General features: G+C 38.6%; 1 protein-coding gene across 3 annotated transcripts in view; it reads left to right on the plus strand.

Annotated features, from left to right (window-relative positions):
* IRSp53 (Insulin receptor substrate 53 kDa) overlaps nt 1-26,997 on the plus strand; it is a 213,701-nt gene that overhangs the window by 32,063 nt on the left and 154,641 nt on the right. For all 3 annotated transcript variants that reach the window (XM_087342538.1, XM_022081336.2, XM_087342539.1), the window contains exon 2: nt 2,924-3,177. In XM_087342538.1, the coding sequence (XP_087198664.1) occupies nt 3,133-3,177 (45 nt within the window). In that variant the 5' untranslated portion in view covers nt 2,924-3,132. The remainder of the gene's footprint in view (nt 1-2,923; nt 3,178-26,997) is intronic.

Here is a 26,997-nt window from a genome sequence, read left to right on the forward strand (position 1 = left end):
AATTATATAAGGCATCTGACTATTTGAAACGCAGTAAAAATTCACTATAAAAATATACCCTTCAGAGTAGGCGAGAAGTATTTACGATTATAACAATTTGAAATATACTTAAAATCGGACCATACATTTCTTTGTTGAATGATTTTTGACTTTGAAAATAAATTCTGGCATCTTACACGAAGTGAAATTAAGCTAGGATACATGACTACCTCGCTAATTAGGTTCTCAAGAAAGATTGTACTCAGTGGAGTTAACTTAATTTTGAAAATACTGGGCGTTGTGTGTATAAATGCAACGATAACCTCATTCTACCAGAGCTCTGTATCATAAAATGCCGTTAAATTATTCTTGTTCGCCATTAAGAACTTTCAGAATTGCCCCGCGGATCTGGTAACTTCGCCAGAGGGTATCCTGTTCATATACGCGCCTCACATTATAGAACAACTAGTGCCAAAAGGAACCGGTAAAGATATTTTAATTACAATAGCTGACAACGGAGAAATCCGATGATCAAGGACCCACATAGCAGCCACTAGCACGCAACAGGCCGCGTTAGCCATGCGTGTCGCAGCCATGCAATCATTTGACGCACAAGAAGAACGTCCAGTTCCAACATTTAGGTTAAGTTAGTTATGCGTCTTTATAATGTTTTTGCACGATGTTAATAAACAAATTAAACACATAACTAGGACATCATCTCTCTAATCCATTTCGGTTAGTAAATAACAGGAAAGTTGCCAGAAAGTCAACATAACAAATCCATTAATTTGTAATGGGCTGCATTTTGTTAAATATCTCGCCTATTACAATAGTTTAAACCACTAAGATGAGCGTATTAATTCTTTATTGCTTTGATTCGGCTTTAAAACTGCTTTCAGTATGGATATATTTGGGGCCGGGTACTTAAAGGTTTTTTTTAACCATCTGGTTATTACCTTTTGTGATTTGTTGATATATGACGGTGAAGTTAAACTCATGTTATTCTGTAACACGTGTTTCAGGATAACTTCCTGTCATCAGGATACCGTTATTAAACTCTCCTTAAAGCCGACTGTGCAGTGTGTATTATTTTATGATTTCAATGCAGATGATTATTAGAATGATGGCTGAAATTAGGCCATACCCCTCCATCATTGGTGGTGTGCTTTTATGAACCTGATATCTGCTTGCCTCGCGAGGTTCTGGATTTACATTTTAGACGGGATTTTAAATCTGTTCTCTTTGATAGGCTAAGAGTGAAGATGGAATTGATGGCAGGTAGACAGGTTTGGTATGGAATTAAAAGTACGTGGGGACCTGGTGTCAGAGAAATGTCAGGGGGGAGACATTTGGCGGGGAGATCGATATAACTTCCACCAGTCTTGAACCCGACATCTTCTGCAAGGATGGCCAGCCTTGTACCACCAGAGAACCAGATCCGTTCTACTATTGATTCAAATGTTAACCTCTTGAAGCCGAGGCTTGAAAAAATGGCCGTGGTATGGTACAGAAACTCTTTCAGGAGGATTTTCGTAATTGAATGTAGACGCCAAACTTGATGAGAAATACGTAGTGATATTGAGTTTCGGTGGTAAAAGAGACGGAAGTTAAGTAATTCAGATAATTACAGAAAACCAAACTTCATCCACAGAACTTACTTAGAACTTCTCCGCCTCTGTACATGAGAGAATAATTTGAGATCCGACAAACTTTAATGATTTTCCAAACTTCCCCCAGCCTTCCGTACGTTCACCGAAATATTTTCAAACATTAATTTCAATCTTGCATTTGACATTTATTAATGTTAATTTTGAAGGCGGAGGTTTTAGAGGATGTATAGGATGTGACACAGTAGACATTTCGTTTGCTTTCTCTTTTCCCATCCCACCGTTGCAAGAAAATCCTTCCTCAACAAAACCTTATACAACCACGCCTTGCTCATCTGAGTAACGAACAAATGAGAGAAACAAGGCGAATGTTCTGACATTATTTCAGCAATGTAATTAGATCGCAGTGAACGTTTAGTTAACCCCGCGTCTGGACTAGGACTTCTTTTAATCAGTTTTTTTGTCCTAATAAGGTCCTGCTGAAAGCGAACTAGCTAATTGGTTTTCAATAGATGCTCCCTGAATCGCCAATAAACACTTTGAAGTCCGAAGCTCGTATAAACAACATTTAAAATCTCAGTTCTTGCCATAAATAAAACACAACACTCCTCCATGACAACGGTCAGTTAGTTGATACAATTTAGGGATATAATCGCAGTTTCTCTCATACGAAACCAATAAATACACTTTGTGGGCAGAATGAGAAGCTAATTGTTAAAGTAGGTGGTTCATATAATGACCACTCAGCTTAAGAGGATTAAAAGTGTGTCTGGACTGTTTATGTTCGTACTGAAAAGGCTGTTACCGGTGTGTACAGACAGCCCTGATGATGGAAGCAGTAAGCATCTCTGAAACGTCACCCCGTTTCTTCGAGACGGCGCAGTGTCCCAGAAGGCTGCCATAATTATTTCTGCTGTTTAATAATGCTCCTGTCTCCGTGGTTTCGGTGACGTCGTTCCGACAGTGAAATTCGCATGTAGGCTTACGTTAGAGATATTTGTTGGTGGCAGATGATAATGGTAGTTTGAAGTGAATGAACTGAACTTTAAAACATTAAATGCGAAAAGGGCCTTCTATATAAGTTTTAAAATCAATTCAGTTGACAGAAATTTCATTGACTGTACAACAATAAGCGTAATTGTTACTTCTACCCTTCATCTGTACGTTGTCATGGTGAACCTGTCTTTGACGTCCTTAATGTATCTAAAAGTTTTCCTTCAGAAATTGACTCTAATATCTGTTTCATCCTTTTCTTAGTCTGATGTTGTAGCAGGAAAGTACTGAACCCAGATGTAATTGAAACAAGTAAGTCTGAATGACTTTTACTTCTGTTTCAGAAACCCATGATGTTGAATTTGGAACGCAACTGCTACAGAACCATTATCGCTAAGCTGTCCCCAAGAGCGATCTTAGTGTCAATAACAAGTAGAAGCTACTAGTGTTTGATATGTGTGGCTAAGTATTGGAAACCGTTATCAGCAAGTTTCATTGCAGTAAGTGAGAAGAAATATCAGCTTGAAACAAACATCCGCTGCTAACCGTCACGATGGAAACCGAAGAAATCACCAAACTCGTCGACGGCATCTACAAGGTAATGTAAAATTTACGTACGAAACGGAGACAAAATGAAATACGAACGAATGCAACGCCTCTTTGAAATGAGCAATCTTATTACCTAACAACTCCTGAAGGTTATGAAACTCGCTCATCTACGAGGCGCGTCCACAAAGTAAGTTTCCCACTCCTCCCACAGCTAGCAAACCTTATATTGCGCGAAGCGACTGTGCGTACGTGATAGAGCAATGACGTAGCATGGCGCATGCACTAACGGTACTTCCCGCGTTCTCACAGTAGCATCGTTGCAGCTGTTGAAGATGGAGGTTCTTATTCCAGCTCCCGCCGACTGTGAAGTGCGGTCAGTGATAACGCTAGGCCGCACACGGCTCGACGGACAGCAAGTCTCCTGCAGGAGTTCAGCTGGGAGGTGTTTAATCATTCACCCTACAGCCCGGACCTCGCTCCCAGTGATTTCCATCTTTTCCTACACCTCAAGAAATTCCTGTCCGGTCAGCGTCAGCGTTTTGAGAATAACAGAGAGGCGGAGATGGTTGTCACACAGTGGTTGCAATCCCAGGCGGCAGACTTCTACGACACAGGTATTCAAAAGTTGGTCCCACGGTATGACAAATGTCTCAATTCCGGTGGCGAAGATGTTGAAAAATAGCTCTATCTGTTGCAATAAATATTTCCATGAAATTGTGTTTTGTTTCTGTAAACGGTCCCAGGGAAACTTACTTTGTGGACGAGCCTCGTATTTGAACAGTTCGATGCTGATCACGTTTAAATTGGATCTTCATTTTATCGAGTAAACTAAGGAAACACGTTTTTCAGGAAAAAAATTTGTACCTAAATAATAACATTGCTTATTTTTTTATAACTCACATTTTAAATGAAGTCTTGATGCCTTTAAACTACGTGCGAATTGAACGGATCTTTAATAAATTTTATGGATAAGCTAAACATTAGTAAGGCACTTCAAAAACTCTGCGGAGGCATAAACGTTTTTGCACTGAAATAAAAACTGAGTTATTCATGCTTATTATTAAATTTTGGGTTTTTGAAGTATCTTTTATTTTATTTATATCTATCACGCGTTGTGGTATTTGTTTTAAAATACAAAAACACATCGCATTAAAATCATAGGCGTATGTGATTTCTTCAAGATAAAACAGCGGTCGACATAAATCTCCTTATGCGTTGCATATAAAATGACCATCTAACAGCCATCTGTGCGTGCGTGCATGTGTGTGTGAGAGAGAGAGGGGGTGGGTTAGAAAGGGGTTCGGGAGGAAACGGGGTGAGAGGGGTGTCGTATTGCAGAAGGATATCTGTTGGTAAGCAATGCCTGACCTGGATGAGAAACAATTGCTCTGGGAAGCGAACAATATTTGGGCACTTGTAGTTCGGGCGCGTTCTACGGACTGGGCGGGGTAGGGTGGGGTGTGGTGGGGTTGCCCTGCAATTTCGGTGTCGTTCATAGTGTGAATTATTTAAACGTCGGATGTCGTATACGTAACATAAGACGAAGATAGAACTGTGCTGGACCAAAGCTATGTGGTTCTTTCGAACGAATGAGGAGTGTAACTTTGCAGTCTTTACAGTCCGTGAATTCCCATTTGCTACTCCCTCTTTTTTCGCTCTTCCTTTCTTGTTTATGTAGGGTCCTGAGGATCGTAATGGGATGAAGTTGTGATTTTTGTAGCCCTTCTTCTTTTGACAAGACTTTTCATCCGAGTTTTGTAAAAGAACACTTTTGTTTCGCAGTCTGATAAAGATATATCGAGGGAAGATCAGGATTTTTGTTGAGCTACAGAACGGTAGACACATGCTTGTCTTTTCTGATTAATTTACGGAGAATGTGTAATCAAAGCAGTCGTAGCCTCTTAAGGGGACAAAACTCCGATCATTATGACTTTTTCTAATTCCGAGCGTGGGATTTATTTAAGGAAATTTTACCATTTGAGCTCTATAGTTGGTGTGCCTGCATGTGATTCTGGTATATTAATGACTTTCTTCCTCTGTGTCTGTCTTTGTCATAGACAAGATCTTGGACTTAACGTTTGCCTCTGTCTATGAAAATGCGTGGAGATTTACATCCACTTCCCTCCGACACCGTCATGGCTTGGCACGTGTATCGATGCTTAATAAAGCAGAGATGTCCAGAGAAGAGATATTTCAAACTCTAAATAAACTCTCCGAAAATCTACGATTTAAATATTTGCTTTCGGTATTCTCAGTCTTGTTTTCGTGAACAGAAATAGACGAAATTCAGTGAAAAAAGATAATTGTATATTGGCCTAAATCTACCATTAGAGTCATCTGGGTCAGGATTGACTGCTGAGATTTCTGTTCGTGAATTACAGGTCTTGTAAAGGAACTAGACACAGTGATAAGTTTATCTTTTGTAGGAAATTCAACGTAGGATAATATTAAAACGAATCTTAAAGAAATATTTTCAGACACTGTGCTCCTCCGAAACGTCGGAATCTACTGACAAGTCCTACCGACGCCACAATCTAGAAGGCCAACCTCGACGTCTTCACGTATTAACAGCAGGATTTCTAAATATGCCTACGTGCCGTTTCCTGTAAACCGTATGTTTTGACATTTACGTCGTAATGATTATGTTTTATCTCAGAAAATAGTTGACGAACAAATACCAAGACAGTTGCAGTTTGCGGGTTGATATTTTAAACGATCAGGGTACAGAAGAAGTCTTTCCACATTCTTTATGCTCATTGTCGGGAGAGCAGGTGTCCTTGTGTCCATCATGCAGATACGTGTTGATATTATGGTGTTCACTAGGCCTATAAAATATGGATCTCCACTGCTAGAACAGGGTTACGTTTATTGGAACGCCTATATGTAGCCAGAGAACGTAGCTTGATGCTTGCTTTTTCTTCCGGGAAACATCTTCCTCGTACTTTTATTTCCCCCCTGCTGTTTCTGTGATGGGTTTCCGGCAAGAGCAACGTGTAACAGTTCTGTCAGTAAAGGAGATGCAAAAATGTAGTGTGTCCCATGTCCTGCTACACTTTTAAATTTATTTACGAAGTTTATGGAGAGGAAAAATAATGATAAATGCCTTAATATGCCATTGGAGAAGTTGAGGTGTGTGGTTTTTGCTCTCTCTCCCCCCCCTCTCTCTCTCTCTCTCTGAGACATAAACCGTCGTCATAGATATATATTTAATCGTAAAATTCTATGATATGAAGCTCAATGTAGTGTTCCGAAAAGCATTCTCGCATTAGCCATAGGGTACATACGTTAAAATGCCTTAAAATATGTTGACACTGCGTGCCTTGAAACGCAGAAAATGTCTGCTAGGAACTCACTATTAACACCTTAAAGCTGAAGCCTAACCTAACCTTACATGTAAAGTAGGAAATTACGATTATTAGCTCGGGAACAGATATTTTTTATACTGATTTGCGCCAAACTCGGCATGTTTATTTATTGAGACTGGTAGGAGATTACAGGAGGGTCAAAACTCCGGGAAGAAATGACTTCGATTCTCGCTGAGGACAATTTCTGTATCTCAGAATGGCGCCTAAACTAAAGTTGTTTCGAAGCGGACATTACAAAAATACTCAAAAACCTTCCTCGGTTTCAGCCTTGTTGAACAAAATCAGAATCATGAACATTATTCTAAAATTATCATATAGGCCTATGTTGCGGTATTTGTCACTTTTACTTATACTCGAGGTTGTGTCAAAACATGTAATATTGACCTCTGAGAGAGACAGAATTTAAGTGTTGGACAGAAAGGCTCAAACAGGGGCAGGACTTGGTGGCCGCTGACCTGAAGTGTGACATAATAGCAATAAACATTGTCTCTGATTACGCGAAGTAGGTTTTCGCGTTGCAGCCACAGTTCCGTGAATCAGCCACCTGTCGTTGTTGCCATAGAAGCAGTGATGACCTATACTCCAGGCTTCATGCAACAGCAGACTATAGGCCACGTCTGAGATCCGGGTAGATTTATATCTGATTTTCGATTTGCAGATGATGAACATGGCCTGGAATCTGCTTGATCTTCATATGTGTTATGGTTTTGAGTACTTCCATACCTTCCTTTTTGTTAGATGTATGCTTACGAAAATATATTTATATGTACCAAGCATAGGGGAGATGAGAAATACCTGAAAGTAAGAGACCATTTGGGAGGCCTAGGGGTGTATGAGGTCATTCACTGAAATATATCTTAGAAAAATAAGGACATGAGTGGATTAAACTGTCTCTGAATTCGGTCAAATGACGAGCTCTCGTGATAACAGAATTTAAAATTCGTAACCATGAAAGGCGGGGGAAATATTGACAAGCTGAACTACTGTCAGTTTCTTGTCTTGACCGTAAAGATGAGCAGTAATGTTCACTATAAAAGGATAAACTGATGCTGCTCTTGAAAATTGCAATCTCTTACGTTGATGGAACCAGCTTACTCCTTGATGCATGTTATTTTGTAGGCGAGGCGGTATCTGCATTCAAGAAACTTCAATGTTCAGTGCCGTGTTTACAAGAACTCGTCACTGCATTTATTTTCAGCCACCTGAAACCAATCTAATGAAAATAGCGGATCTGTATCATCTCTATAAAATAATCTCCTGCTGTTTGCATACTGTGATTTTCGTGTCTCTATGTTTGAGGGCCGATTTTAGTGTTCTTTATTAGAAATGGCTCTTAATTCCCATGGGCACATCGAATAACCAAGTGCCCTTATAGAAATATGTTTCCTTTTAAGATAGTTTTTAATTTCAGAACACAAAATGCCATTCGGTTCAAAATCTGACGTGTGGCAACTCCTTTTAAGTTCTTACCTACTCGTGAGATTTGAAGTTCACACGGTGGTGAGGGTGATGATGTTTGTCTTCAGAGTTTTGGAGCCGTGTAGACTCGTCAGCCTTAAAGATGGAGACAGTATGTTTCTCTGAACCGCTTATATCTGCCGGCTAGTCTACACAGCGCCAATACCCAGAAGAACGTCAATATTTTCTTACCTATTATTCATAATCTTTTTATCACATTTAGTGATATCTAGACTATGCATTTGTTAAACAGAGTCGTTGAAATGCAAGACTCGATCAATCGTTGTCAGAAGTCATTGCCGATGGCACGAAGTCTGACTTTTACTTTGTTGTCGAATTGCTCTACTTAGGTTATGAGAACGTTTATTTTAAGCTAGACTAACTTGCTGTGACACTTAAACTAGTTAGGAAACTGGTATTATGGCGCTGCCCTGCGCGTTGTAATTTCATATGAAACGTAGAGCGGTCTGCGTCGCCATATTACTTCCGGATTGGACACTTGTTTGACGACTGCTCACAATTTTCCACCTCCTTGTCCAACACTGACCAATTCCGAGGCCTTTGAAAACCTGTTGAGGAATGATTTAAGTAACTACCAATGCTCATTTAATCATTATTCCCTTGTTAGTTTATTTTGTACTCAGCAAATAATCCGAATGTTGGAACTTCAGGTTTTAATTGTATCTTCTGGGTTGCAACACTGTGTGGTCTGGTAGAAGTTTACCGACGTTTCAGAGGTGCTTACTTCCTTTATAATCAGGACTATCAGTGATGATGAATGAGCCGGGATAGCTCAGTCAGTATAGTGACTAGCTACGGGCTGGACGCCCGGGATTCGATCCCCGACGGGGGGGCAGAGGATTTTTCCTCTAACCTCCGCGTCCAGACCGGCTCTGCGGCCCACCCAGCCTCCTCTACAATGGGTACCGGGGTCCTTTCCCGGGGGTAAAGCCGGCCGGGGCGTGATGCTGACCACTCACCCCCATCTAGTGCCGAGGTCAAGGAAGAGAGAGCTATACCTCCTCTCACCCCAAACGCCTACATGGCGTATAGTGGGACAAACTTTACTTTACTATCAGTGATGATGAAGACAGCGAGTACCTCTGAAACGTCGGTGAACTTTTACCAGACTCACAGCTTTAGATAAGACAGTTATCTTCACCCTTTGGACCCTAAAAGGCGGAGAATTTCAGCGACAGCGAAATAATTGTCGCTTTGCACGTGTTTATTGGCTTATTAAAATTATCCGTGTAGCCTGTGAATTAAGAAAGTTAAGGATGGATTTGTTACACGTGAAATATATTATATAGATCCATACCAATCTCACATCCGTATCGTTTTACCTGCCCTGACTATAATTGTATGTCATATATTTTGCCAGTCTGAACTTTGACACGACAAAGAAATATGTTAAAAGCAGATTTCGCCCTATACTTATAATGGATAAGTAACAAAATATTCGATAAACGGCTAGGTATGTGTCAAATACTTCCAGTAGAATGTGTTGCGCTTTTAAAGTTTTCAAAATTCCAATATGCTATGGATTATTGGGATTAAGATAGCAGTTTTCCTCAGGGGTGTCCATTACACCGTTATTCAATATGTAACTCAGTTTCGCTGCGGTGGAGATGTCAGTTCTGGTCAGATTTTAGGTAATTGCTGCAACGATTATAAAGATCACTGTCCTCTGTGATGCTGAGCCATGTAGCCTCTTAGAAATGGACCGACGTTTCAGAGACAGTGAGAGACTCATTTAAAATTACTGTACACGATACCAGATGTTCATAAAATTATAAGTGCTGATTTATTACCAGTGTTGTGAGTAAGATTATGAAAAATGCAGGCTTCCGCATACTCTAAGAGAAAGTTGAAATACTTCGGTGATCAGAATTGGACCAAGGTTAATTTATTTTGCTGGTAACCTGAGTTTTGGTATCGCTGGTGTTAATTTTGAGGGATAAGATGAAATTGGCGGTACACTTTTTGGTAATTTTTGTAACATAAGTTTTATGATAGATCATATTGTCGGCAGATGTATCGGATAGAATCGTAGTTTCGTAATAAAGTTTATTGAAGGTAGGGAACTGTCCGTTCACATCTGCACGCTACAGCTAGAATTCAGCAGCAGTCGCGTAGTCTTAATACTGGCACTTTTATCGAACTTCTAAGAAAAATGTTTTGTTCCACTCGTGCCATTTCGTGGGTTGGTACGGATCTAGAGACAATATCACAAACATTACGTCTGCGTTTATGGGCTGGGGCGTACCGTCGCCGTTGAGAGGCAGCAGCCACTTTAATACGTAATTTGTGTGTAATCCATTTGCACTCACAAGAGGCAGAGGCGAGAGAGATGGTCAATTCAAAATGTCAGCAGAACCAGAAAATATGAACAAGATAGAGAAATGGCAGTGCAGTGGATAAAGAAAATGTAGAGATAGACGTGGAAACAATAAATTGAGGAACAGAGAGAGGTGAAGATTGAATGACAGATTAATAGATAAGATGACGAGATTTAAAGTGATCGACAGACGAGTGACAGGTAAAGTTGAAGAGGAATTGAATGAAGAACAAGTGAAGACTCTTATATTAGAGGGGTGTGAAAGGAGAAAGTGGCAGGTAAAGAAACAAAGAATGAGTGATGAAGAGAATAAACTACGCTTATAAATGTGGGCGTGTAATTTCAGGCATGGGATCAAAAGGAAATCGAAATTTGTACCAGTGGCATTTGTGTTCTGAGACATCAAAAGTGACAAGATTACAGTTTAAATACAGGGATATTAATGAGTTATGATGAAATACGTCTCTTTTCAGTCTTATGCAAAGATTTTGGTTTTGTTTTCTAATTATGTGTTATTTATACACTCAACAAATTGGTATTAACCTAAAAGACTACTATCGTATGCAGAATACTTATTTAGAAGCTGATAGTGTCGATATAAGCCAATTCCACATTGTGGAAACAAAGTTGTTACGAATTCCGGCATGTGGATTATGTTCATAATGGCATTTATGATGACGACGATGGTAATTTCGGTTCGCCGGTTGAATATCGACCTATTTAACGTCACAGCGAATAGGGAAATGCAAAAAAAGTATTAATCATGTATATAATTGCATGGGTGGTTAATTAAACCATCCAAGCTATATGGTGTAATGACACTCGTTATTATTACTAATGCAGCAGTCATGTCGTCGCTGCAGGCTGGCTGTTTGTCTGCACTCACCCAACACAGCGTCTGGCTTCAGACACGGAATTCCTACAGGTGTTTACTTGTTCAAACACTCCCTGAATTTGGGGCCCTGTTTCAGTCCATGAGGACAACATACTTGTACTAATTGGATTAATCTGGCCCAAGGCAGGGATCGATGACAGTTTCTTGTGAAGACGGTAATGAAACCTCGGATTTCGTAAAAGGAGGGGCATTTTTTATTAGATTCTCAAGAAGGACACTGCTTCCTGTAGTAGGTTATAATGATTCTGTGATAGTGGCGACTGAACTGAACTAGTGGTTAATGGACAGTTTTTTAAGTTATTCAAATTGCTCTTGATTAGACACAAACTGGCGATACTAATATTAGAAAATAATAAAAGAAATTGTCTTTATAATAACCAGATACCTGAAAATCGGAGTGAAGCTAACTCCTGAAATTTTGTGTAGCAGATACTCCTCGGACAAAGTACAATCTTCAGTATTGTGAATGTGTTTATTCTGTTGCAATATAACTTTCCACTCCTGAATTTAAATTGCAATCGTGCGGTAGAAATTTCCTCTGCAGTGCGAAACTAATGCACGCAGACGTGTGTTTTGTCTTTCGCGTTCAGCCGTCAGACTGGTTCTTTTAGTTTTCTGCAGATGGCGCTCTCAGTTTCGTGAGCGACATCTCGTTGCATGGTTTGCGGCTGTGCTTTGAAGTTTCTAGCTGGCCAGACGGATTTATGGACCACGTTTCGAATGTATTTGTGCTGGTAACCTACTTTGTCTTTGGTGGTCACATCGCTCAAGCAAGTAGAGATCTCATTCGGAAAGGCCAAAGTCAACTGAACAGAACGCACATTTTCCTATCTGTCGGCACTAACCTGTGAAATGCTTCCGCGTTAATAAGTAAAGGAAGCCGTGAATTTATTTTATGTAACAGATTCAAGAATCTTGGGCCACGAGTTCAAAAAGTATAATTGAACTGACTCACGATACCGCGTTCCTTGAACTCAATTCCGCACGTAAAAATCTGACTGAATTCTTTACTGTTCTAGCTTGGAAATTCCTTGCCTCTATGCGGCCTTTTTGACATTAATTACTACTATATTCAAAAGGGACACTGCATATTGAACTTAAAGGGTTTCATGTGATTCTCACTGTAAGCAGGGGTTACTTCCTTAAACCGCATTGACATGTTGATCTTTGTAATGGTGAAGTGTAGTGTTTTCTTTGAGGTACGCACCGTTTCCTGAAATATTACTCAGTCGTGCTTCGGCTTGAAAGGATGACAGACGTGTGTTGACATGTTCACTAAATTTCGGGCCGTGATAGTTTGTAATTTCAGCTTTGTATTCAGTATGCTTTGCTTATTGAACGAACTGCTGTTATTAACTAGAAAAGCTCGGCTGGCCTGTGCCACAGCCGCGCCTCGAAAACAAATGTATATTTCAGTGCCTGCAGATAAACCCAGCTGACACTCCGTGACACTGCCAGATCCCAGGTATTAAGCGTTATTTGTGGCGAACAGTAAACTGGTCTGATTTATCTGCAGTATTATCGGAAATTTATCTTTTTAGTCTACCGCTAACTTTGGTTATGGTGCGTGAACATGACTTGTGCCGTTTTTAAAGGACGCGTAGTGAACTTGAAACAAGTTATCATAGAACATCAGTACCAAGATGGAGGCGAGTGGTAAGTTTTATGCTCGAACGGTGGTAGGCCTGCACACTGGATAAGATATTGAGTGGGGCCCAGGGAAAAAAATCACTATCCTTGCCGGGAATCAAACCCTGCTCGTCCAACCCATTTTACTTAGTGAGCTATTCTGGATCTACTGTTTCTTTATTTAACGACGCTTTTTTAAATAGTGTTGATTAGAGTTGTAAAGGAAGGTGATTTTGAATGATAAACTAGGACTTAAAGGTTTTGGCTTCGGGTATAAAAATTGTTCCTTTTGTCTCATTGCCCTGATGATGGAGGCAGCAAGGACCTCTGAAACGTCAGTGAACTTCTATCACGCTACATGGCGCAACGACCCAGAAGACATTTCCGGATCAGTAATCGAACTCAAAACATCCAGGATATGAAAGACCTCAACCTCTTCTTTTATGGCACGGAAGAAGTTTCAGCATTGTGTTAACAAACTTACTAAACACATTGTATGTTTACAACGAGAAAAGCCGTTTACCTCTAGAACTATGGCGAGGATTTCTCCACGTTATTAGCACAGTAGAAGGGCTTATTACTATTCGCATGCATTGAAATGCAGCGTTCTGAGTCACACCCTATACGACTGTTATGCTATTGTGTGGCTTTCGTGTTCACTAGAGGCAAACAGCTCACTGAACAGTGGGACATGGTGAGGCAGTGTCTGAATCAATGCCAATAACTTTGAAAGGGGAAAGTGGCCCAGTGAAGGAATGCCGGAACAAAAGAAAATAATAAAATTGTTAATTGTAGTTCAGATTTGGTTTCTGTGATGTCTGCAGCATAGGAAGTCATGTACCACACTGTCATTGAACAACTATCGACTTCTCGGAACTGTGCCCAAATATCTGATGCAGCCTTGCAGTGACCAATGAGTTGTCCAGTCTTATTTGTAGCACAAACACAAATACATATTTGTGTGTAAGGGACAGGTAGAAACTTGTAAATAACTGGTGGGAATAGTTTACTTATGACATCTAGGCGTAGGCCATGATGGACGCAACGGACACCTCCGAAACGCCAGTAAACGTCTGCCAGACAACGCGGCGCAACGTCCCAGATCATAGTCATGTTAATACTCGTCGCCACGAGAACCCGAAATCTCACCAACTTTGTACTGAATTGGTTTCACTTCAGAGAGTCTTGTGAACTTTATAAAGAAACCTTTAAACTCCATAAAAGGCCATTCTAAGCACTATTAGTTTCAAAAGTTGTACTCCGTAGCAGTCGCTGAATTAAAATTCAGAATGTACAATTGCTGAATCACGTCGAAGTCAGATATGTTTCAGTCCTTGCAACTAAAAATTTTAATTTCGCATTGTACAAGTCAGTAAGCTGACAGACTTGACAGAAAGGTTCAGTTTCTGTACTTCACTTGCCCTAACATGGTCCTTAGCATTGTTATGCTTTACTCTTGATTCATCCTTCAAGTCTAATTAATTCGTTTCCTTTACAGAACACAATATGACTTCAGTTAATGAGTCCTACTGCTGGTCTTTGAAGCGTTCTGTGATTCATTTGTGTCTTCTCTTTCGCATTGTCTAGCTCCTCATCGTCTCTGCAGTCTGAGAGAATTGAAATTAGCTGCAGTAGAGGGCGACAAAATTGTACGTAGTCCGTTATAATGAATCACAACACCATAGGAATATATATACACATTTCGTGGATGTATAATTCAGTCAGATATGAACTTAAAGATTTATGAAGATCACTGTATTCTGCGTTGTTGCGCAGAGTAATCTGGCAAAAGCTAACAGACGTTTCAGAGGTACTTTCCTCCATTATCATCGCCCTAATGTTGGAGGCTGTGATAACCTCTGAAACGTCGGTGTATTTTTACCGGATAACTCGGGGAAACAACACAAAATACAGTCATCTTCATTTCTAATCGTTGTTCTGTTAATATACAAGATCCATCTAATCACAATAATTCTTATTAAATATTAAAATATTACAATAATTAACATTTAAAATATTTAAAATATTAAATGATGTTCTTTATCGAAACATTCGATTTACATTAGACCATCATTTTTCATGTAAATCGAATATTTCGATAAAGAACATCATTTAATATTTTAAATATTTTAAATGTTAATTATTGTAATATTTTAATATTTTTAATAATTTTATTATTGTGATTAGACGGACAAGATTTAATATATACTTATTATATCACAATATGACGCAACCTTACCATCTTATACAAGATCCATTTTCACACCAGTACAAAAGACCGGATAAAATTGTTTTTTCGTGTACTTCAGTCTTTATACAGATTATTGTAACCTAAATAGTAGCAGGAATTCCCCTTATTTAATTTGCTCTTAATTCATTCACGAATATTTATTTTGTACTGTTGTTTCCAAATGTTTGAACTAGGTCACATTTCGCTTACGCGGTGCTGTAAAAAAGTACGTCATGCGGGTTTTGGTTAGGTTCAGGATGTTTACTTCGTCATTAAATTTTTTTTTATTATTTTTCTCCTTCATTTTGTAATACTTTGTGATTAACACTTGTTTCAGACAGAAGCATAACAGGAGAGAGAGAGACAAATACTAAACTCTAGACTTTTATCTCTCAAATCAGAGGAAAATATTTGAAGATGCGAGAAAATAATATGTAGTTCATTAGTGTCACATGTATGAATTAACATCTTCCATTATTCTATTCATCTCGGATGTGTGTGGGGATTAAAACATTAGGTAAATCAACAAAATTTATTTGCAGTCTCCAAGAGATGGAAATATAATTTTAAACTGCGAAACACTGAAAGATGTACATAAGTGAGTGAATGGAATTTGCTACTCGGTCATTTTAAGGACCGAAATCTCAAGAATAATACGAGTTTACCAATCGACCGACCAATCGACCGACCAAACAGGCTGTGTTTTCATTCGTTAACATCAGATCTACTTGTAAACAGGTTTCAGCTTCAGTTTGCGAAAGTTGAAGCAGGAGTTGCTAATTTTATTGTTTCATTAGTTTCCTGGTAACCGAGTTACGTTGTCAAATGAACGAGCTCTGCTATAATTTTCAGTACGCTTTCAACACTAGGATCGGCCCATTTATGACTCGGCGGCTTACGTACGAATTCCAAAGTGGAGACACCGTTGTATGCTGCTTGGATTTCCCAGTTTTGTGCCTATGAAACCGGTAATTGTTTCAATTCCTTTCATGTTTTATTCGTTTATATTTATAGTTTTCGTTTGCCGTTTACTAATGCTCTGTCCTTGCTTTCATTATTTTAACTTGTATTTTCAGGGTTGATATGAGGATCTTTAGGAACTTCAAAGTACATAAAGAGGACCCAAGTTAGGAAAATTCCACGTTATCTTTGTCACTTTCTTATGTTGTGTTTCCTTTCACTGATGTCCTGATCGTAGAATATGGAGTTCGGGGTTACTTTCGTGTTCGTGCTGGTTTTATGTATGTAAATGAGCAATTATTTATGTCAACATCGGATAGCAGTCAAACCGGCACTGCAGAGTATCCAAGTATCTAGTGTTCTGTGTCGCTTATGCAAATAATGGACGTAGAGAAATGAGGTTAAGCTTGAACATGTTAAGTTCCCTACGCGGTCGATGTCGAAACAAAAGAAGGTCTGTCCTCCTCTGTTAATTATCACGCGTCTACTGTGGACAACTGGAGTGGGTGGTTCATTAATTTAAATTAATGAGGTATGTTCAGAATTTGTTGGTGTTTGAGAATTTTTACACAAATGAATATTAACTTGTGTTTCCGTATTATTATAATCATTAGTATTTATCGTTTTTTTTTTGTTTATTCATTTCCTGTGCTGACTTTATTTTATTTTGTGGTATTAATTTTATAAGTTTTTTCTGTTTTGTTTTATTTAGTATTATTAATTGAATTATATGACTTAGGTATATTTAGTTCATTTACTTATTAATTGTTTTGTATTAAATTAACACTGTACATTTATATATTTAGTTTATTTTTGTTTGTTTTTGTATTGTATTGTTAGTGCTTGGCTGTTATTGGCCTTTTTGGCTGTTGTTAAGCACTTTAATAAATGAATTGAATTGAATTGAATTTAACACAAGAAAGAGAAATGAGAAAGAGAGCGTGACAGAGAGTAAAGAGAGAAAAACATGAATGGAAGAATTCAGGGAAGAATTGAACGCAAAAAGCAAGCAAAGAAACGTGAAAGGAAGAACAGAAGTACATAAGTCAGAAAGAATGGAATGCAACGAAGAAGATATGGAAATAGTTAGTCTGAAAGAGGGAGAGATGTAGAAACAAAGAAAATAAACAAATGAAGTATGTTATGACGTTGTTTATTTTACAGGCATCTGGAAATGATGTTTCGTTCAATTGAAAGCCTGTTTTCATTAGCAGGTTGTTATAGAAATTTAATTAAACCAAATATTTTTACGACGATACTGGAGCAGTCGTCCTCACTGGCTGATCTTCATGCAACCTCAGCAGTTAGAGGCAGCTAAGGCATTATCTGCATACAGAACCAGCACGTATTTGCACTAGTGTTCCAGCTGGATTGCATATTCCACTTACGATGATTTACAACGGCGCAGGTAGAAACCTTTCCCTCTGCTGGCGACGCAATAAACCGTTGGCTGTAATTCCTGATTATGAATAACAAGTGTCCTGTTCTGTGTACTTAGTGGATTTACACGCGAGTTTATTTTTCATTCGTAATGTTTAAAAGGAATGCCAAATAAATGGTGACAGACTGTGAACAGTTGCGAGCTGCAAGAGAAGTTTCTAAGCTTTATTTTTAATTAAGGGTGACCTCGTCGTGCGAAGCTAACAAATGACTGTCACGTTGCGTAATGAACACATTCCAACGATTGTACTTCCGCGCGCCGATCTTAAATCTTTTTCTTCTTTTCCGGATGGGAGTTGAATATTTCCCAAATTCGTGTAAAAGAGACGGAAGTCTGTGCATCTCCGCTTTCATCTTGGCCGAAAAAAAAGACATTCTTGAAGCTTGGGATATAAAATTAAGGTACTTATTAAGGTAAATTATTCTTCTGGATATGAACTGATTGGAATTTTTTTTTGGAGGACACATTCTTCGGAAAGAGAAAGTTATTAAACGCTGTTAATAATAACTCGTATTAGCAGTTGATTTTTATTAATGAGAATTGTGTGTTGGACGTCAGTTTATACCTGCACATTTCAGTTTCTATTAAGAAGTTAATTTTATGATTAAAAGAGGCGTCATTTTTTGGTGTCGGAGCATTCGGTATGTGTTATTTTGAACTCAAGGTTGGAGATAATTGTGATCCAATCATCTTGCTCCCGGAGTGGAGTGTTATTTTACCACGGCCTTGGCAGCACACCTACGAGAATAAAGGGAACAAGTATCTTGACCTTTACATATGTACACTTGATGCGATCGTATCAGAATGCTTTAATGTGTCCCTGATACCAAGAATAAGCACGACATTCATCACATCACGTGGCGACAACTTTTCGTCTTTGCATAAGATTTCTCTCACTTCATTGAAGATTTTTTTAAAAAAAAGCTTAATTTATACTTAAATGTTACATTGCATAACTTCTAACCAGTTATTTTATATTGCCAGGAATTACAATTAATGCGAAACCACGATAATGGTTGACTGTCTTCAGGGTGTGGTACCGCGTAGTCTCGTAGATGTTGAACGACGATTAAGAGGAGCCTACTGCCTCCATCTTTATGGTGATCGTACAAGACTACACGCATCGTGTTAAATCCCTGTTCCGCACTCAGAGTTTATATTTGAACATAAACTCTGATGTACATTTATTCCATCCTGCTTTGGAACATGTCAAGAATATGACTTAAGTTATCTCTGGTTTCGTATCTGAAAGTGACTTGAACACACCCCAAAATGACGTCTTACTTCCACCTGTTGGTACAGTGCCGCGCCTTAAGTCAAGGACGAGGGGTCTGAATGTCACCAAGCTAGATAATTAAAAGCCGGTAAGGTAGCTATTGTTGTGGCGGGGCGTGGCCCCACAGAAATACATTCTTCGTCCATAAGCAGAGACTAGAATTGTCACAACCGTTACGTAGGCTTGTCTGACCTCGGTATGTGACCGGCGTGGTGACATATCAGCTAACTGAACCCTCACACGTGTTTGACTTCGGGAATTTCAAGTTATTTTTTGAACTACTGTAATGTAAATATGCCTGTTTTAAGGAATTTCCACTGCCAGCTTGATTCCTTTACTCCTATAATATTTAGCGAAAGAGTACGTGTTATGATGCTCCTCATTATGTAATTTTCTGTATTCTTCTCTCACTTCCCCTCTCTAAAGTCTTGTCCTCAGAATTCCTTTTTCAAACACACTATATTTTATTACATAATCCCTGATTAAATGTGCTAAATATTTCTATGTATATTGCAAATTTCTTTGTCAGAGTGACACCTTTTTAATGCACGTAAAACCCTTGTAATAACTTTTATACAATTAGATCACAAACTAAATCCTGCTTTCACAAGTGTGTACATATTTCGATTAATTCCATCGTGACTATATTTACGTAATTAAGTGAATGACATGTCGATGGAATTAATTATTCACTTCGTTAAATCAATGAAGTTTTGATGAAATTATTCACAAATGACTGAAGTGTTGGTGAAATTGATTGCAGTGTTGTATGCGTTTAACAAATACCAGAGGAGTGTTTCCGTTTGAAGATCTTCTCGAGAGAAAGACTCTTCTGAACCTAGGCATCTGACACATTCGTTTCGGTAATTTTCGCTAAAAACAAATTTTATATAACTTAAACGGAACATGCACTTAATTTGTAAAGTTTTAGTAGAATCTGTGGTTATTCTGTACTTAGTTTATTGAAATTCATTTCTCGGAGCAAAGTTATTCAAATTTTCCCGTTGAACCCAAAGTCCAAGAAACCCCACATGGCTCTAATTTTAAAACTAATTGTTAATTTATGATATATTTAACAAATGAAAAATTGTTCAGATATTAATTTCACCACATTACCAACAGATTAATATAAAATTACGTATTGTTTTAAATTTTATTATGCAACACCTTGTAATTAGCACAATTGCTTGCAAAACATAAGTTTTATTTTATGGTTAAGTCAGTAGCATGCGTGGTATTTGTATATAAAGCAGCAGACGAGATGAAAATCATACATATTTTTTAATCTTTCGAAGTAAAGAGAAGACGAACTTGTAGTAAGTGGTAACAAATGCTGTATTAAAGATTCACGTATTTGCTAACTGTTCAAAAATACCTGGAATGAGAATAGACCTACAATACAGTTAAGGAATGAAGGTTTTAACGTTAGTGCCTTGTTTTAACGCACAAGGCAGACTAAGGTTCTCGGTGATCACCCCTGAAATGGAATGTGGGTCATGGAAGCAAGTCACTGAAGTTAGCTATGAGACTAGAGAAATGTCTAGGAACTTATTTCAAAGAATTGTCTGAGCCTTGTCTCATAGACACAAAACTGGTTTATCTAACTCTTGCTACATGGAAGAGAATGCGTTGTTCTGTATGGGCGTCGAACTTGGCCTCTCACATTAAGGGAGGAAATGAAGCAAAGGATGTTTGAGAACAGGGCGCTGAGGTGGATGTTGTAAAAATGGAAGATTGGAGGGAATTATGTAATTAGTATCTTCGTGATTTGTATTTGATTTGCGCTGGGAATTGAGAAGTTTATTATAAATTTTGATCGGGACGCCTTTAGGTAAGAAATCACTTACGACAACCAAAAATAGATGGGAGAATAATATTAAAGTTGATGTTGATGAAAGCGAGGACTATATTCAACTTTTAATTAATTATTCGGTTTTTGTCCGTCTAATCACAATTCAAATTTAAAATTTACAATTAAGATAATTAAAATATCATTTGATGTTCCTCATCGAACAATCGATGGTTTATATAGAAACCGAAACATGTTGTAAAAAGATGTTCCAATTGTAAATCGATTGTTCGATGAGGAACATCAAATGATATTTTAATTATCTTAATTGTAAATTTTAAATTTGAATTGTGATTAGACGGACAAAAACCGAATAATTAATTAAATACATAGTTTCACAACTATATCATCTTATATTCAACTTGTTCATAATAGGGTCCAATAGCTGGCTGTTTTGAATGTAACTTCGGGCCTTATAAAATAAATGGGAATTTCTTAACAGCTGTGTTATTGACTGTCCGCTTTTTAAGAAATTCTCTCCTGTATGGAGTTAGTTCTTCTTGGACAGAATTGCACACACACACACACACATCTGCGATGCATCAGACAGTATGGCATTCGCGCAGCTGGAAAATGAAATTCCCCGATCTTATGAATTTCTTTGCTGTAAAAGTTAGTTTGCCGCTGAAATTCGTCGACGTCCAGGACAATATACGCGATAGTCCATGTGTTGTGGGTGTCTGCATTAATCGTGTGTGCAGCCAGCTAGAAGCCCACACACACGCTGGGTTTGGTCACAGGCATTTGACTCTTCTCTTCACGCGTTTCACGGTAAATTGGGTTTAGAGAGGGACTTGGACATCAAAGCAGGCGAACGGACAAAGTCGAAACTCAGTTCCACGAAGTCACGTGACAGACACTGGCAAATTGAGTTTTTATTTAACGTCGCTGTCAATAGGTAATGGGATGACTAACAACAAATTGGAAGGACACGGGGGGAAACTGTCGTGGTCTAGTTTAAGGTATCGTCGCGGAATTTACCTAGGACTGAGGAAAACCACGGAAAATTTCCTCAGGAGAAATACACCCACAAAGGCAGAAGCACTGCTAAAAAGTTGCACACACAATCGTAGATAAACGTTCGTATTAGCTTATTCTTTATAGATTAAGGTAGGCCACGGCACCTTCACTAAAAATTATCACTGCAGTAAATAATAGCATTCAAACTTCGGGAACCGAAATTAAAAATATTAGATTACTATCATCGCATTTAACTCTCAGAAATAATTATTTTACAATCATTGGCTTGTTCTACGATATCTAAAAAAGGCAAACGAAATTGTAATTTTAAATGTTATTTTGTGTGGGTTTAAAACGTGATCTCTTACGTTAAGAGAAGAACACAGCTTGAGGGCGTCTGAGTGGCAAGCCTACTGTAACCTCCTTCATTTCACCACTCATCGATACCAGGTGCCATGTATAAACCACCAATATCCTTGTTATATGTTACATTATTTATTTACGTAATTCTTTTTACGTTCAGGTGTATTAACGAATAGCTGTGGTGAAAAGTTCCACTTTAATTAAATTCGTAAATCAGATTCAATTCAGTACTGAATGCGTACTGTTACACCGTGCCGAATCTATTAACTTCGATACAATAGACTATAGACATTCGATAACTGAAGAAAGTTCATTCTGTCACCAAAATCCCCCTTTGTACACTAAAATGAGCACTGCACAACACAACACAAGAGAAACAACAAAAGGTAATTCCGACCTGTCAGAATAAACCACGGAACAAGCGGTATTACCATGTTATTGTATCTTGGCGCTGAATCATTAAGCTTGTTCATCAACTGCTTTAACCTAAAGTCTGTACCTTTTGATATCCACTTTACTTCTCCCCTATTTCGAAGCTGCCCCCCACCCCCTCAGACACACCCTCATTAACCAACTTTCCCCCATCACCTCCTTGTTGTAACAGAAGCTTGTTTCACAAGTACGTAATTTGCAATCAGAAACTTGATACTTTGTGAGGTTAAAGCTGACCTAGTATGGAAATTAATTTGACCCTAAAATGTCTTAGGGCGTCTAATTTGTTTCATAGTTAAAAAGTGGGATGTACTTTAACCTTGTGAAGCAAAAAATAATGTAATTCGGTGTACATGGCTGCCATAATAGCAGATTCACGTAAAAACTACAGAACAGCGTAAAGGGAGAGCCAGTAGCAGATGTGGCTGCCGGTGAGCTTTTTCACGAAAGTCCGGAGGGATGTGAAGTGCACGAAAAACCGGGTGGCATCCCCTCCGACTTCTGCATGAAATTAGTGATGTCTGATTCGTCTTATGAATTGTAATTATTTGCGAATGAAGTCAGGCAAGAATTACTACTATAAATACATTGCAGTTTTCTGTAGCATCTGTATTTCCCAAAGATCAGTTTTACGTCTACGTCTAGATCTTTTGATCGTTTCCTTACGTTGGTATTCCCAGCCAAACTTTTGTACGCATTTCTGATGTCGTTATTGAGCGCTATCGGTCTCACACATCTCACTGTCCTGGATTTGATCATCCAATTAATAACTTACTTGAAAAATAATTAAAAAAATTTCTTCACCCTCCTGTCACTCTATCACTCTTCCTCAGCCTCCTGTTATCAAAAATTCTCGGTCTTTGTTGCTTCGTTGTGGGAGACCAAGTTTCACAGTCATATAAAACAATAGGTAAAATCAGTATGAGTAATATTACTATAATTTTCGAGGTCTTACAAGTGCAGCTCACACAGTATGCCAGGGAACCGGACATTGAAATGACGCAATACCTGGGCGATATTGAACAGAGTTTTCCTCTCTGAATCGCTCTTCAAATAAGTTTAATTCTGCTCTACATTAAATAGGGTTATAGAGCAACGTCTGTGTGACTACAGACATTGCCGCGGGCTGAGAGAGGACACACAGACCGACCTGCTGGAGTACACAACGTCTGTGATCAGGATGTGTGCACTTCACTTCCAGGGGTAAACAAGACTTTCATCCCACTGTATAGACTACTCGGCATGTATCATCATGCGTGTTATTGATTTTATCATTTTTATTACAATACGCTTCTAAAAATGTGTATATTTATATATGTAGTGTTACGGTTTCTCCGTGGCATCCCAACAATTACTCCATTCACACACAGAAGAAGGCAATGGCAAACCACTTCTGGATCATCTGCCAAGAACGTATATGAACAGGTCCCAGTCCGAGAAGAGAAAAGGATGGAAGGATCCTGTTCATATGGACCTGTCGCCAGTCAAAACACTAAATAATAATAAGATGAGGTGATCTAGCGGTTAGAACGCTGGCCTTGTAAGCCTGGGGTCCCGGGTTCGATTCCCGGCGGTGCCCGAATTTATAACTTGTGTTGGGCAAGGCCGTGGTCTAGGCAACACGGAGTTTTCTTCCGTGGCATCCCAACAATTACTCCATTCACACACAGAAGAAGGCAATGGCAAACCACTTCTGGATCATCTGCCAAGAACGTATATGAACAGGTCCCAGTCCGAGAAAAGGATGGAAGGATCCTGTTCATATGGACCTGTCCTCAGACAGAACACTAAATAAAATAGTGTATAACACAGCGGGTTAGTGTAGCGGTAAGCTTCTAGATTTCATTTCAGGGTGTACCCGGTTTGAATCTCGTCCGAGTTACCGACCATCCTGATTAGGTTTATCTTCGTTTTCGTCCGTCTGTCCTGGTGAATGCTGGGACAGAATTGCCAACCCGTGTTAACCATTCGTTTGAACGTACTAATTGCGCGAGTCTGTATGTGGGCTTGCAAGCGATGCTGCACTTTGGCTAGAAGAGTAGAACTGATCTTTGCTAGGAGTAATACGATGTACACAACTTACAGCAACCCGGGAGCAAAACCGGTTGACGACCTCATCCATTACTGACCCACTGTGACGCAACATTCAAAAGTAAGAATGAGAACTTCCCGACACAGCCCACAGAATTTTAATCAAATGTTTATTTTGATTCGTTTCTGGACATAGACCATAGCCACAACAGCATCTCTCATCCGCCTGTGTGAAGTATTTTGAACATGACTTTAAACGTATAATAGTATAAATCTAATGTGACCCTTCAGAATTTAGATAAATGTTATAAATATTTTGGGCATTGCCAATCGTGTTGAGTGCTTTCGACCACGAAATGTCGGAAACGATAAACGTTTCCGACATCAGGTGACATGAGTTTTTCTTAAAATGGGAATGTGACCATAACATTTCAAGTTTTGTAACTATGACGGCCACCTCACTGTAATGCGTCTGCTTCTACTCCATGTAATAAACCATCGGTGGGGGGGGGGGAGGTCCATTTTCTGCTTTGCAAGTTGTTATGCGCAGTAGAAACTGTCCAGAAAACTGAACCATTAAATTTTTTCACTCTCTGCTGAGGTTTTCAGTCAAATTACGTCAGATATGAAATTATAAAGGTTACTGGGCATTTGGCTTGCTTTCTGGTTGACAAAGACCATACCATAGCTTAGGCCGTTAGATGCCGGTTCTTTGTAGCGGGATTCGAGTTTAATCCCAGGACAACGCGTTTCGATTTGGTCTCGGACAAATTAACGCTGGTTGTGTTCACGTAGAGACAAAATACGTTACCAACGCTATTACAAGCTTTGTATTTAGCCGGAGCTACACCCTTAACCTCTGAAATCTTACTGGTAACTATATGTACCATCTGCTTATAAATGAATAATTTTGTATCTTTCGTAATGAGTGTATTTATGGGTTTGGTATTTTTCTCAGAGTAAACAGCGATTATATCCTTAAATAGAGTTAACCAGTTGATCTTTGTAAAGGGGGAAAGTTGCTTTCTCTTTGCGGTACGTCCTGAATTCTTAAGCATATTTAGACGATATTTGGATCCAAAGGGTTAATCAGGTACTCTGTCCTGATCTTGTATCTCTACACACTTCATTATTGTATAAAAGGTGTGTTTAATAGAGGTTTAATGCATAATATCCAGGCAGAATATGCAGAGTGTTTCAAAAGTTTGTGCCGGTAATTCGGAATATTACAGCGAAGGTTATTTAAGGCAGAAAAATTTGTGTCAAGTGTAACTTTTTCTCCTGTGTCCAATTATGATATCATAGCATTTTAAGAATATTCAAAATGATGAGTACTAATTCTAACTATTTATAAAATGCTCTTTACAAACATTTAACTATTTTTGCTTGAGAAATAATTTAATGTACAGTTTAGTCCAATCGCCACCCTATGATTGTGTCTAGACTATCTTTTTCTGTATCTGTTATTCAGTGTGAAATATCCTTATCCTTGTATCTCGATAAGCGTTTTGTTGACCGCTGAGTTTATTGTAGATGGTAGTGTTAAGAGAAATCTTAAAAACGGCTTATTTATTGTGTATAAATTTTAATTATCCAATTTTTATATATTATAGAGAAGCTCGAAAAAATATTTGCGTTGATTACTGCTGACAAACAGCGTTTTACCGTATGACACAGAACTGAAACGTTTACTTTTTATAAGTATGAAAATCACTGGAATGGGCTGCTCCATGAAGGGTGTGTTTTTTTGTGAGCTAACTTATTTTTTTAATTTTCCCATTTTATGAGGGTTATATTGATTGATGTACGATAGTAGTAGTAGTAGTCATCAGAATCGAGCTTTGGCAATGATCAATTCACTTCGAATTAATAAAATAGTACTCAAACGCCCCACACCGCAATGAAACTTCAATATGCGTAAGTAAATATGAGTGGAATAAAATTATAAAACAAGCACGCACTAAACTGTGCCCGTTCCAAATATGTAACTTATTATCGGCCTGCCATACAAGCGAGGTAACTCGAATTACTATCACCATTTGGAAAGTAATGTGGGAATGTATGTAAACAAAAAACATTCTTTAAGATTTTAGTAACATTTCAGGTCTTGTAAACCAAAGTTTCGTTACTTCTATATTTCTGAAGGTCGAAAAACGGAACGTCTGAAGATGACTCTTCTGGGTTCTAACGCCCTGTAGTCTGGTGAAGCTTACCGACGTTTCAGAGATACTTACTGCATCGCCGTCATGATGGATGCAGCAATCATATCTGAAACGTTGGTAAACTTCTACCACACTTCACGGAGCTACAACCCGGAAGACAGCCATGTTCGAACTCTATCCTTGAGAGCCTCCGATCATACCCAACGTTTCTCCTCATAAGAAACTTGTTTTTTTATGCAGTGTGTATAAGCTGTTGAAATTGAATGAAGGACGAACGTAAACTCTGAGTAGTAGTTAAGTAAAATAAGTAAGCATGAGTGGTATAAGTGAATCAAATATTCCGATCTATTTAGGGGCATTCTTCAGCTGTTTTTCTTCGTTTTTCGACCTACTTAAACTTTCTTTTCAAATAACCATTTAATTTCATGTTCAATTTAGACTGTAGGTTGGAGAAATAATTCACTATCGACATTACCATAC

This window comes from Zootermopsis nevadensis, unplaced genomic scaffold (genome assembly GCF_977971745.1).
Source record: "Zootermopsis nevadensis isolate Lab colony 2312 unplaced genomic scaffold, Znev_1.0 Znev_ptg000003l, whole genome shotgun sequence".
Taxonomy (NCBI): domain Eukaryota; kingdom Metazoa; phylum Arthropoda; class Insecta; order Blattodea; family Termopsidae; genus Zootermopsis; species Zootermopsis nevadensis.